The sequence below is a fragment of the Neoarius graeffei genome, chromosome 28 (assembly GCF_027579695.1).
Source record: "Neoarius graeffei isolate fNeoGra1 chromosome 28, fNeoGra1.pri, whole genome shotgun sequence".
NCBI classification, from domain to species: Eukaryota; Metazoa; Chordata; class Actinopteri; order Siluriformes; family Ariidae; genus Neoarius; species Neoarius graeffei.
The window spans coordinates 51892-65318 of NC_083596.1; the positions used below are offsets into that span (position 1 = coordinate 51892).

The window sequence follows — 13427 nt, forward strand, 5'->3', positions numbered from 1 at the left end:
AACTGGTAACCCTAACCGAAACTTAACCCAACCGCCTCTTGACATGTTTACCAAATCTTACATGAACCCAATGAACCACTTAGGAGAAGTATTTCAAAACCCTGTAACACGTCAAAACTTCACAATAATCTAAACTTAGTCGCTTCCTGTTGGCTGTGTCTAATGCAACGTTTAAATGTGTTTGTCTTAGGAAGACTTACATGTACCAAATTTGGTGCTCGTATGTGAAACTATATGCCGGGCAGAAGACTCAATTACAAATAGTGGCGCAACCACAATTTGCAATTGAGTCTTTGGGCCACACCAAGGCCCAAAGCTCCATCCTGAGTAACTTCCACAAGTACTGATATATGCGCAAAATTTTCACCCATAGGAAACACCTCAAAAATTGTGAAGTCTTGAAGAAAAAAAATCTTTATGAATCCAATAGGGTCCTTACACCTATGGTGCTCAGGCCCTAAATAGATAAAAATTATTAGTAGTTTTGTTGGTGCCACTTTCAGAAACAAGCTTCATCTAAAAGATGACAGGAAAAAAAACACCACAAACGCTTTCTGTGTCTCAGTGACATATGAAGGCAAAAAGGGTCTTTGTGGTTTGTTGCAGTTGATTTACTGCTCATCTAAACTTTCACAACTTCATTTCTCTATATTTTCCCACACGCATGTGCTCTCACACACACACACACACACACGCGCTCTCTCTCACTACACTTTCATACAGCCTCCGTTTGTAGATGACTGGTTGAATTTCGCTTTAACCATTTGTGGAGAACTTCAATATTCTTTTTTTTTTAATCTGTTTGTAATGCTTGGATTTTCTCATTCTATTTTTCAATAAGTTATGGAGAAATTAGGACTGTTAAATAATCATCAACTTAATTTGTGGCATCTTTACAATGCTCTGCTCCTGAGTAAGTCTTTTGCATTTTATATTATACATAAATTAACCAGTATATTCTTTTTTGTATACCTTAGCTTTCAGCCCCGTTTGTGAATTTACTATTAAATCTAAATGTCACCGTTGTGAATAACTACAGGAAGTGGTATAAACTATGCTCACTTGGCTTTTCTGATTTCAAAATCTAAAAATAAAAAGTAACAAATATACTGGCTTACTTCTTAAGTAATTATTTTATTTTTGTTTTAGTTTTTCCTTCTATTATTGGTTTTAATCTCGACACTGAACATCCCAGAATTTTTAAAGCTCTGAATGAAACTTCAGCATTTGGTTACCGTGTTTGTCACTTTGGATCTGGCAGGTGAGCATGATTAACATTTTATTACACATTACTGCGTACTTCATCTCAACAATATAAAAAGTCATAACATATTGAACATAAATACTATATTCATTATTTTTGATATTTTTATGTGTAAAGATGTGTTAAGATATTTGTGTAAAATTTATTCAAAATCTCATATTTCCAATATATAAAAGGTCAAAATATAAAAGTCAGAAGCTTAGTATTACTTTTTCACATATTTACAGTGTTTAGTGATTTAGAACGAATAATAAGGAACAAAAATTATTTCAAAACACCACATCACATTGTGGGGATTTCCAATTTCTCTCTGTTTTTCTTTGCAGTGTGTTAGTTACAGATCCTCACTATAATAATGGTGCAGGTAGTGTGTATAGGTGTGTGTATCAGGATGGCCAGTGTGTTCAGCTCCCTATTGAAGGTAAGAAACTGCAATGTTACCCACTCAGGGTCACACAATCACTGTCAGACTCTATCACACTCAGTATCGTACACTCAGTAAATCACACACACAATCAAATATTCAATGTTATGCTCTTAATATCACACAGTCATACAAACACACACCTCCCTGACCATTTTAATGTTCAAAGTTAACACTTACTCATTAAAATACATATAAAGTGATTTTTTTTCCATTTTGACCTACTGTGCAATAAACAAATAAAACACTTGTGTGGAAAATCCGTAAACACAAAAGAAAACCCTGTTAAATTTTAGTTGGCAACCCCAGCTGTATCTAAAAAATGACCAGAGAACTAGGCTGAATTTTACTGTGAGATGTACTTTGCTGACATCACATTGGTTTCTAAGTGCTTGTTTTTCATGAAGCTTTGTTTACGGTACTCTGTAGAAGGTACACTATCAGCCTGTTAATAATCGAGGTCAAGGGTTTTTTATTTGCCATTTGTGCATAAACCAACAGTTCAAGGACATGGGACATGGATTTTTTTTCTGGGCATAATTATGTATAAAGGACATAAGAAATGCCATCTAAATCACTGCAGGGCGTCAAAAATGTGAAAATCATCACATTATTCAACTTTTTTTATACATCAGCGTAAAACAATGATGCGTTAATTAGCTAAGCGGTCACGTGACGTCACAAAAACTTTTCAAGGAGCCAGCGCTTGGGTATCTAATATAAACAGGTTACCGAAATGGACATTCCCGATGTTTCACAGAGATGTGAAGTTAGACCCTATCAATTCGAACCGATAGCTGGAAATTCACATGAACATGGATCTTGTCTTTACTCTGACGGGTCAGATGATTCTGAGAGTGAGAGTTCATTCAATCCCCATGAAACTGAAAGCGGTCGGCTCGATAACACTTCCTGGTAAGTTAAAAACAATTCTGCTCAAAGGCTAATGATCTGTTGAAAGAAGTATTATTTTTGTATCATACATTGAAAGTTCATCATAGATCTAGCTAAAGTCCGTTGCAAGCTAGTTTTTTTTTTGCTGATATTTTTCGAGATTGATTGAGATACAATGCTTCCAGAGTCCGAGATGAAAACATTCAAAATGGCGAAACGAGTCAGAATTATGATAATCAATAATTAATACACCCAAAATTATAATACTAATCCTTACCGCATGAGGCCCATGATAAAACCACACTTCCAGGAGGGGCTGCCGTCTGCCTCCCAAGCCGGCCGAGAGCGCTCCTCGTCGGGCACGGCCAGGCGGGCGAATGCCCTGGTCCGTCCGCCCTGTCTAAAAAATAATGGTACAACTCCGAGTGAAGGTATCAATGCGCTGTCGAAGCGCGCAGAAGGTGTTAGTACGCCTGTCATTATAGTGCGGACTTTCCATAGCATAGAAAATCGCCACATTTCAATTTGTGTAACTGAACTTTGTTTCATGTCACTGGTCATATAAACCTATGTAAACAGGAAAAACGTGGAAGAGTTTGGTCGCATCTAACTACAGCCCCAAAAAATACCATTGGCCATGCTGAGCCTAGCTGCATTGCTAACGGGAGTAACAGCGCATCTGACTGACTGGGAGGTCGCAATACACCATGATGTTCAATGTACGTTAAACACTAAAAACGAAACAATTTTCTTGTCATCCAAGACACAAAAACTATTTTGTCGCATTCGTCATCATCACGATTCACACTTCTCCGTATTCATCTACCCGCTTGTGCTGTACCCGAAAGTTTTTGTGACGTACTGTATGATCACGTGACAGCGGCTCTTCCGGTTGTAAAATATGCATACCGGAGCTCAAGCAGAAATGCCATATAATCATCACGAATATAACGATTTTGCTTAATTTAATAGATAATTTTGTATTTGTTGATGCAATTATTTCATATTTTTAATGGAAAGAAACTGATATAGCGTGCATTTATGTTTCATGTCCCCTGTCCTTTCAGACACATTGGAGTTTTTGTGCAGGGCTCTCTCAGAGTCAGCAGTTTAGGAAATAAAACACTATAATAAAAATAATTTTTTTTAAAAAAGTATACAATACAATGTTAGGAAATAGAACACTATAATAAAAAATAGAAAATATAAAGCGCTAAACAAAAAGGTGGTAATATATACAAAATTAAAAAAATACAAGTATTAAACAAAAGGGGAGGGCAAATGTTAAATAACAGTAATAAAATAAAAGGCTAGTCCTGAGTGCTGTTCCCGGATTATGAAAAGAGGGGAAAGTTCTATGGAAATATTGCACATTTTGGGAGGGGGATGAGAGTTATGTGGGGATATTGCACAGTTAGAATATTGCAAATTTATCAGAGGGTATATAACACAATCCTATTTCACAGATAATCACATCACATATGACAAGTGAAGTGAAGTAGTAATGGGCTATTGTTACACTTATTCGATAGTTTTGTTTTGACATCAGTCTGACTGTGGCAGGGAAGAAGCTGTTGAAGAACCATGTTCTATGAGTGACGATGCTGTCCGCTCTGCTGTGTCTCAGGTTGTACGTGCAGTGTTTGTGTCTGAGCAGAGAGTGAGCTGGGTGGAGTGAGTCTCTGATGATTCCCTCTGCTCTTTTCCGACAACGCTGCACATACATGGAAGGAAGTTTTGTCCCTATGATCCTCTCTGCAGTCTTTAGGACTCTTTGCAGAGCCTTCCTCTCTGCCTGTGTGGTGTTACCATACCAGACAGTGATGCCTGCGGTGAGGATGTTCTCTATCAGTCCTCTGTAGGCCAGGGTGAGAGGGCGATGGTTCAGACCAGCTTTCCTGAGCAGCCTGATGAAATAAAGCCTTTGTTGGGCTTTTTTCACTATGGCTGTGGTGTTAAGAGTCCAGCTCAGGTCAGATGTAACCTGCAGTCCCAGGAACCTGTAGCTGTCGGCCCTCTCCACCTCAGTCCCTTTGATGATGAGGCGCTGTAGAGGGGGAGGATTCTTCCTGAAGTCCAGTATTATTTCTTTGGTCTTGTCGGTATTGAGGATGAGGTCGTTCTCCTCTCCGTAGACAAGAATGTTGTTTACCAGGGTCCTGTACTCTGATTCGTCTCCCCCCTTGATGAGCCCCAGGATAGTGGTGTCATCAGCGTATTTGATGAAGATGGTGTTGTCCTGGGTGGAGACACAGTCATGGGTGTACAGGGTGAAGAGTTTGGGGCTAAGGCAGCAGCCCTGTAGGGATCCTGTGCTGACTGTAAGCTCAGCAGACACCTGTTCTCCCATTCTCACCACCTGTGGTCTTTCTGTCAGGAAGTCCAGAATCCAGTTACAAGTAGGAGTTGGGACGCCAAGGTCTGTCAGCTTCTCGATCAGCTTGCCCGGGCGGATGGGTGTTGAAGGCAGAACTGTAGTCCAGTAAGAGCATCCTGGCATACATTCTGCTGCTTTCCAGGTGTTGCAGAGTGTGGCGTAGGACTATTGCTACCGCGTCGTCCACTGATTGATTGGGGCGGTAGGCAAACTGGAGGGGGACGACAGTGTCCGGGACCGTGTGGTTGATGTGTGTGAGGACTAGTTGTTCTATAGGCACTTCATGGCGACTGGTGTGAGTGCAGGCCTTTCAATTACATAATTTGGGTTACACCCTGTATTTCTGAATTTGGGCTTTTCCCCATCGTGATGCAGGATAATTTGGGCTTTTCTGCATGCGCAAAGTGCTGTTTTCCCAGGGCTCTGTGTTTAAACCTGCTGCTGTTTTTTTAGCTACAAAATTATGAATAAATAAAGAAATCTCTGAATGTTATCTCATCTCATTATCTGTAGCCGCTTTATCCTGTTCTACAGGGTCGCAGGCAAGCTGGAGTCTATCCCAGCTGACTACGGGCGTAAGGCGGGGTACACCCTGGACAAGTCGCCAGGTCATCACAGGGCTGACACATAGACACAGACAACCATTCACACCTACGGTCAATTTAGAGTCACCAGTTAACCTAACCTGCATGTCTTTGGGCTGTGGGGGAAACCGGAGCACCCGAAGGAAACCCACGCGGACACGGGGAGAACATGCAAACTCCACACAGAAAGGCCCTCGCTGGCCACGGGGCTCGAACCCAGACCTTCTTGCTGTGAGGCGACAGCGCTAACCACTACACCACCGTGCCACCTCCCTCTTGATGTACGTCTCATCTCATCTCATTATCTGTAGCCGCTTTATCCTGTTCTACAGGGTCGCAGGCGAGCTGGATCCTATCCCAGCTGACTACGGGCGTAAGGCGGGGTACACCCTGGACAAGTCGCCAGGTCATCACAGGGCTGACACATAGACACAGACAACCATTCACACCTACGGTCAATTTAGAGTCACCAGTTAACCTAACCTGCATGTCTTTGGACTGTGGGGGAAAACGGAGCACCCGGAGGAAACCCACGCGGACACGGGGAGAACATGCAAACTCCACACAGAAAGGCCCTCGCCAGCCACGGGACTCAAACCCGGACCTTCTTGCTGTGAGGCGACAGCGCTAACCACTACACCACCGTGCCACCTCCCTCTTGATGTACGTGACAAAAATAATTAGAATACAGTCAGTTAGTATTTAAAATGTGTGTTGGGGCCTGAGGAGAGCCTGGAGGAAAGGAGCCTGTGAATGAAAAAGCAAGTTCTGCATCGTTGCCATCAAAGAGACAAACGTATACCAGACCTGTGACACAAAAGGTTTTTCAGTCACATCACAAGAATTGGCAGTGCAATTCACAGTATGTAGTCAGGTAAAAGATCTTAGTTTAAATGAAAGGCCAGTGTCTAAGACTATCATCAACAAGAGGACCAAGCTACAAGTCACTGATTCCACCCACACTTACACAACTGTTACCCCTTTTCCACCAAATCAGTTCCAGGGCTGGTTCGGGGCCAGCACTGGTGCTGGTTCACAACTCGTTCAACTTGTGAGCCAGCTGAGAACCAGTTTTCTTTTCCATAGCTCGGGGTGCTAAGGGGAGCCACATCATTACGTCACTGTATACGTCAGTTACATCGCTGCGTTTGCATAAACCTTGGCGCAAACATCGAAGCAACAACAACACGGAGAAGAAGCAGCAACAACAACAATAATGGATGACTTTGCGTTTGTACAGCTGCTGTTTCTGGCTTTACGGTGCTTCATTGGGATCAGAAAACGGCAGAGTCAATATGTTTGTGTTGATCGACAGGTTTTGAATGGACGGTGATTACGTTCTAGAGACAGGTAATAACCTAATAACGTTCTGACTCTTACTTACACTGAATGTGAGATGGTTATGTTAGCCTTTGTTATGAGCTAACGTTAGCCGGTGTTATGTCGGCTTTGGCGGTCTTGCCATTGTTGTTGGTCTTAACAACTCCGCCCCCCCGGCTGACGTAAGCGGTTCTTTCCTCTGGCCCAGCAAAGAGCTGGTGCTAGCCTGGAACCAGTTTTTCTGGCCCCAGAGCCAGTTCTTTGTCAGTGGAAACAGAAAACCCGGTTCCAAACTAAGCACTGGCCCCGAACCAGCCCTGGAACTGCTTTGGTGGAAAAGGGGCATGTGTGTATTTAAGATGCAAGCTGTATCTTAAATACACACAGTTGTGTCCTGAATAGCTCTCTTTTATTCAGTCTTTTACCTGATTTAAATCATATGAAACTAGGTATCAGAGAGATATTGCAGTTGAGGTCAGATAATGTGGGATATAGAGCTATTTTTAGCTTTTTCAATGATACAGGAATTATTAGGAGAATTTAGCACAACAGGGTAGTAAACATTCTGGTTCACACTCGAGTCTAGAAGGTGGCAGTAATGCACCTAAAAGCTGTTTGCCAACCGCCATAAAACAAACAAACAAACAAACAAAAAGAAGAAGAAAGAAGCTTTACTTAATGTGGAAATCCCGCTCTGGTCATTGGTACACTCCTGCACAAAATCATGGCGTGCTGATCGCCATTGATGAGGAATTTGTGCTCTGCATGAGGCTTACGGCTAGTTCGACGAACCCGGAACATGGGAATGGTGCGGATTTCTCATCAATTATGAGAAATACATGCTAATTCTTGCTAATTTCTGTGTTTTTAAAGAAGAAAGTCAAGACATTGGGTTTTATGCAGCCAACATTTTTTTGTTTGTTTGTTTTTTACTTTTGGTAGCATATTTTGGGCGCTTGACCTTAATTTGGGCACCTACAACATTATCTGTCGCAGGTTTCATGTAATTGAAAGGCCTGATAATGATTAAAAAGATGTTTAGCCATTCTGTGTGGAGTGAATCACCAATCTCTAGTGCTCAAGGTAGTTCACCAAATGAAGCAGAAGCAGACTATGACATTTTTAACAGCAAGTGTGCACCACACAGAGATAAACCACTCACTGATGTCAAAGACAACGATGAGCAAGACCAAGACAACAATACCTATGAACAAGCTGATATTAATGGTCTTACTCAAACAGTATTAGAAGCACATTATGGAACAATCATAGAAGTTGAGGCTTGGTAAGTTTTAAACTACATTATTTAAATAAAATGAGTCCACGTCTCACAACTGGATCGGATGGGAACAGATGCATCCTTATTACCTGAGGTAAAAGTTGTGTTCATACAACTCTCATTATTTGGTGCTCCGGTGACACAATATTGGCCTCCTCTTTGTCTGCGTTTACTGTCTGCCATAGTGTGTCAGTAAACCTGCTGGTGAAGAGCTGACTACAAACATGGACAGCTCGAACTACAACTCCCAGAATACACAGCGCCCTCTGTCTCCCGCCTTCTAACACACAGCTGACATCCATTTCCTCATCACCTGCCCCTGCATATAAACACCAGTCTCACAAGCACTCAATGCAAAGTATCATTTTGGTTCACTGATCACACCAAGCCTTGTAAGCTCTGACTGCCTTTCTACCATTCTGACCTTTGCTAGTGTTTCTCGTTTCACCTCTAATATTCTGTCTGCTGATCGCCCAACCCTAGGGTGTTTACTGACCTTGATTCCTGTCTCTCAATTTGGCTTGGTTTGCTATTCTTAAGCTGTCTTCCGCTGCACATACATCTGTAAGTGCCTGCATACTCACATAGTGAAATGCAATATGTGACAGCAGGGGTGTTTCTAGCTCTTGAAAAGACCAGGGACTGAGTCAACTTTTCCTGGGGCTTGTGTTTTTAAGGGAAATTGGCATAGACAGGTTGGGGAGGTTATATCTAACTTTACAAGAAGAAATATTATCATCCACACACATTCAAAGATTGACATCTTTATGACTGATTTTTGCACTGCTCTTTTTTTAAAATGTATGTCAGTCATTCACTTCAGTTTCTGTCTCATTAAGTTATCAACATACATAATGTCTCTGGGAACTGAGGCATGTGCCAACTGACATAACTAGTAAAATTTATCATCAGTTTAATAAAAATATCACTTCTCACCCACATCTCTCTCCTTTAGGACCACAAAGACACAAATTCTAAGTTACATTATTATATTACAACATTCACAATCCCAGATGACATCCCATCTCACAAGACTGATCATATAAACATGTCCTCCAAGTTTCTCTCTCTCTCACACACACACACACACACAAATACCGTTTTGTCCAGTGCATCCAGGCTCAGGGGACTGCAGCAGCTCATGTGTAGGATCTGGACAACACAAAATTATGTTGACGTTAATATCGTGTGGCAAAACAACAAAACTATTTTATCCCTCTATGTGACTAAAATGCCAAAGGCTGGCTATGGGACGCTCGGTTGGCTGCTTCTATGTCGGCTACATGGAGCATTAAAACAGGATTAAATGCTGTCAGGGGAACCACTGGTGTCTACATGAACACTAACTGTTGTTGACCTGTTAAATAAAGTGAGTCGGGGCAAACAGAGCCCCGCTGTAGATATTCATTAACCCAGTGGAACTTTAGAGCTCACCTGCACACTAATCATACAGAGCCGCCGCTACAAACTCAGCAGAAGCAGCTACAAGGAGCGCTTTCTGTGCAACACCATCATTCCACAGCTTACACTGTAAACACCCACGCTCCATCACTCACCTTCTGATGCCGTCCTGAAAAATACAACTATAGTGCATTTTTTTTTCTTTTTTAAAGTTGTCTTCTAGTCAGTTCTGAATCTTCCGTTGGCGGGAACCAACATTTTCAACGTGCAGCGCTCAGTTGTGTCCCCCGTGTTCCCCCCTCCGTCTTCGGACACTGCAAGTCAAGTTCCGATCTGTTTCAGTCAGTTAGTTGTCTTCTATTAATCTCTTACATTCATTCATTCATTTATAGGATGAAAATACCCGGGACTACAGCCGTGTGACAGTGGCTGTGTCCGAAATCGCTCGCTCGTTCACTACTCCCTATCTAGGGAATTACTATATAGAGGACTATACAGTGAGCTCATTGATAAAATGAAAAAACACTTTCGGACACTAGTCCGTCATGCTGGTATTTACATCATTACTCAGGCCCGTAGCCAGCATTGTGGAGGGGGGGGATCTTTTTTCCCCAAAAGTGGACTTCATCTGGCCCCCTACTCCCGTACCCCCCAAATACACGAGCACACTTCAAATCTTCTAATTTAGACATTTTTTTAATCGTTATAAGTTCTCTGTTGTCTAACTTATTATTGTTATCTTCCTACAACTGTGCTGTGACTTCATTGTCTGTCTCTGTTGCTCACCTCAGTTGTCTGTTGTTTCTCTTTTCCATTGCCTGTCTCTGTTGCTCTCCTTCATTGTGTCTCTGTTGTTGTTGTTGCTCTCCTTCATTGTCGGTCTCTGTTGTTGTTGCTCTCCTTCATTGTCTGTCTCTGTTGTTGTTGCTCTCCCCTCCTCTGTCTGTCTGTTGTTGCTCTTCTTCATTGTCTGTCTCTGTTGCTCTCCTTCATTGTCTGTCTGTTGTTGCCCTCCCCTCCTCTGTCTGTCTGTTGTTGTCTGTCTCTGTTGCTCACTTCAGTTGTTGTTTATGGCATCAGAACACTCCTGATCTGCCATGCTTTAGCATAAAAAACAACAATAATTTCTAATTGAGAAATGTTTCAAGTAATCCTGAGATTGAAATAATATCGCACAGCCCTATAAGGACAATTAATTTAAAATTGCCCAAATGCAGCAACAGTGGGTGTTTTCACACACACTGGTCTGAACACTTTCATTTTTCAGCTAGTGCACACGTTTCTTTTCACTCTGATCCAAATGCCAAACCACTGACAGGGCGTCATGTTACCATGATGCCATGTTACCATGACGACTGAAAAACACGTGCTCTTAAAGTCTCGCATTTTACTGTCTTCACACCACACCACAGCTCCAATTTCCCAAGCTGAAAAAAAAATAAAAGCAGCCCCAGGTCCGACGCTACTAGTACCTAGCCATCGAGCCACCTAACTCATCTCTGTGTGCACGTCACTGACACACATAGACTGACAGACAGGCTGACGCTACCCCCCACTGATCACTCTGACAGATTGATCTACCACTACTGCTGTAAACAAAAGAAAAACAAAGTCCTGCACTCAGCACCTTACCCATTTTGGCCCTTTTTTGGAACATGGCGCCAATATTTTGGGACAAAGTAGCAGCAGATTTCTTGCGTTTTCTGTCTTTATCTTCTTTTTTCCCCATTTTCTCTTCTATCCAGGGCTACCGCGTGACATCACCGTACCGCGAGATTTTGTTAGGCGCCATATTGGAAGACCAAGTACATGCACTCACAATATAAAACAAAGTACGAGCGAGAGTAAAGTGACACGATGGCTGATAATTCTGGTTATGTGAGTACATTACCAGCTGCAGAAAGGGCACGGTATGTGGAGAAACTGGCTGTGATTGATGGGTTTGACCCATATGATAAGACTCGCGGCAAGGGAGAATTTATTTTTTTATTTCATAATTTATTTTTAATTTACTACTTATCTGTTTTTATTTATATATATTTTAATTATTTGGACATGGGGGAAAAACTATATTTAAAATCCAAAGAGGGATGGAGGGAGGAAAATTAAAACAAAAGAAAGAAATGAAATATATCTCATCTCATTATCTGTAGCCGCTTTATCCTGTTCTACAGGGTCGCAGGCGAGCTGGATCCTATCCCAGCTGACTACGGGTGAAAGGCGGGGTTCACCCTGGACAAGTCGCCAGGTCATCACAGGGCTGACACATAGACACAGACAACCATTCACACTCACATTCACACCTACGCTCAATTTAGAGTCACCAGTTAACCTAACCTGCATGTCTTTGGACTGTGGGGGAAACCGGAGCACCCGGAGGAAACCCACGCGGACACGGGGAGAACATGCAAACTCCACACAGAAAGGCCCTCGCCGGCCATGGGGCTCGAACCCGGACCTTCTTGCTGTGAGGCGACAGCGCTAACCACTACACCACCGTGCCGCCTAGAGTAGAGTATATTTGATAAAATTAAGGATGTTTTTATTAAGTAAATATTAAAAAAAAATGTTCTACAACACTCTAGCCTAGTGACTTACCAGTAACAAAATAGACTTAAAGTATTCAGATCCGCTCTGCATAAAGCAGCTAAATCCTCTCTCTGTCTCCCGGCAGAAAGCTCCTTGGTTTGCTCCCTTTGTGTCTCAATCACAGCTGGTATTCTGTAGAAAGACTTCTTTTCACCTTTCCCATCAGCTTTGTTAGAACCCTAACACAGCACAAAAGTTTACCATTGTAGGTTTTTGATGAACCAAGTGCCTCGTGGGTTCACATACCGCGCGCTGCCGTTATTTCCCCCTAATCACGAGTTTGTTGGTCTTCCAATATGGCGCAGGGTTTGTTTACTTCCGGTTTCGGGTGACGTCAGTGAAAGGGGTCTAATGGGGGCATTACCGCCACCCACTGGATTGGGGTGTAAAGCAGTCTGAACAAAACGTGTAAACATAAACATAGGAGAAATGAACCCGTTTTTCTAACTCGTCCTCACTTAGTCTACTTTTCTTTTTTGATTAGTCTGGATTTGATATTGTAAATTTAAATGTGAATCAATGTATATTCATCGGACATGAACAAATGAATAAATCTTGAGTAATCTTGAGGGGCGTGTGTGTCCGGGGGGCGATGTCGCGGGGGGGGGGGATCGAACGAACCCTCCGATCCCCCCTGGCTACGGGCCAGATTACTGTCGCACAATTAAAACGTGTCAGATCAGTCAGCTGGTGGGTTTCAAAATAATAAATCCATATTATACCGATTGTATTTCCCACATGAATAAATACAAAGTACTTTGTGTCTGCTGCGTGTTTCAGTTCTTTTAAATCAAGGCTGAATCCTTTCTTCTTTGTCGCTGCCTTTTATTAAATCAAATTTGAGGCTTTTGATTAATTCCTCACTCTGCCCTGGAACGTTTATTCTTGAATTTTATGTCTAATTCCATTTTAGCTTTTTTTCTCATCTCTTACTATTTTTAATTGTACTTGAATGTCCGTTTATAATGTGTTTCTTCCTCCATCCATTCACCCCAACACACTTTTTTTTCAGCGCAATCACAATGCATGATGGTATATATTGCTTGGTTAGTGACCATCGGTTGTACACTACTTTTCACAATGCATTGTGGGATACTATGAGCCCACTATATAGGGTGTAATAATTCTCACTATATATTCAGACAGCACTACAAAATGGCAAACTCACTATACAGTGAGTAGTGAGTGATTTCAGAGACAGGGATTAAGTTTGGAGCCAACGTGACTTCATGGCACTGTTGAATGATGTGTTTTGGCTGCGACTTATGAACGGACAATTTTTTAGTAAACCCACA

General features: G+C 42.1%; 1 protein-coding gene across 1 annotated transcript in view; it reads left to right on the forward strand.

Annotated features, from left to right (window-relative positions):
- Positions 1 to 672: 672 nt before the first annotated feature.
- Positions 673 to 13427, forward strand: part of LOC132875762 (integrin alpha-X-like) — a 52452-nt gene continuing 39697 nt past the window's right edge. Inside the window, exons 1-3 of the mRNA XM_060912796.1 lie at positions 673 to 913; positions 1150 to 1261; positions 1591 to 1685. Of these exons, the coding sequence (XP_060768779.1) occupies positions 844 to 913; positions 1150 to 1261; positions 1591 to 1685 (277 nt within the window). The 5' untranslated portion in view covers positions 673 to 843. The remainder of the gene's footprint in view (positions 914 to 1149; positions 1262 to 1590; positions 1686 to 13427) is intronic.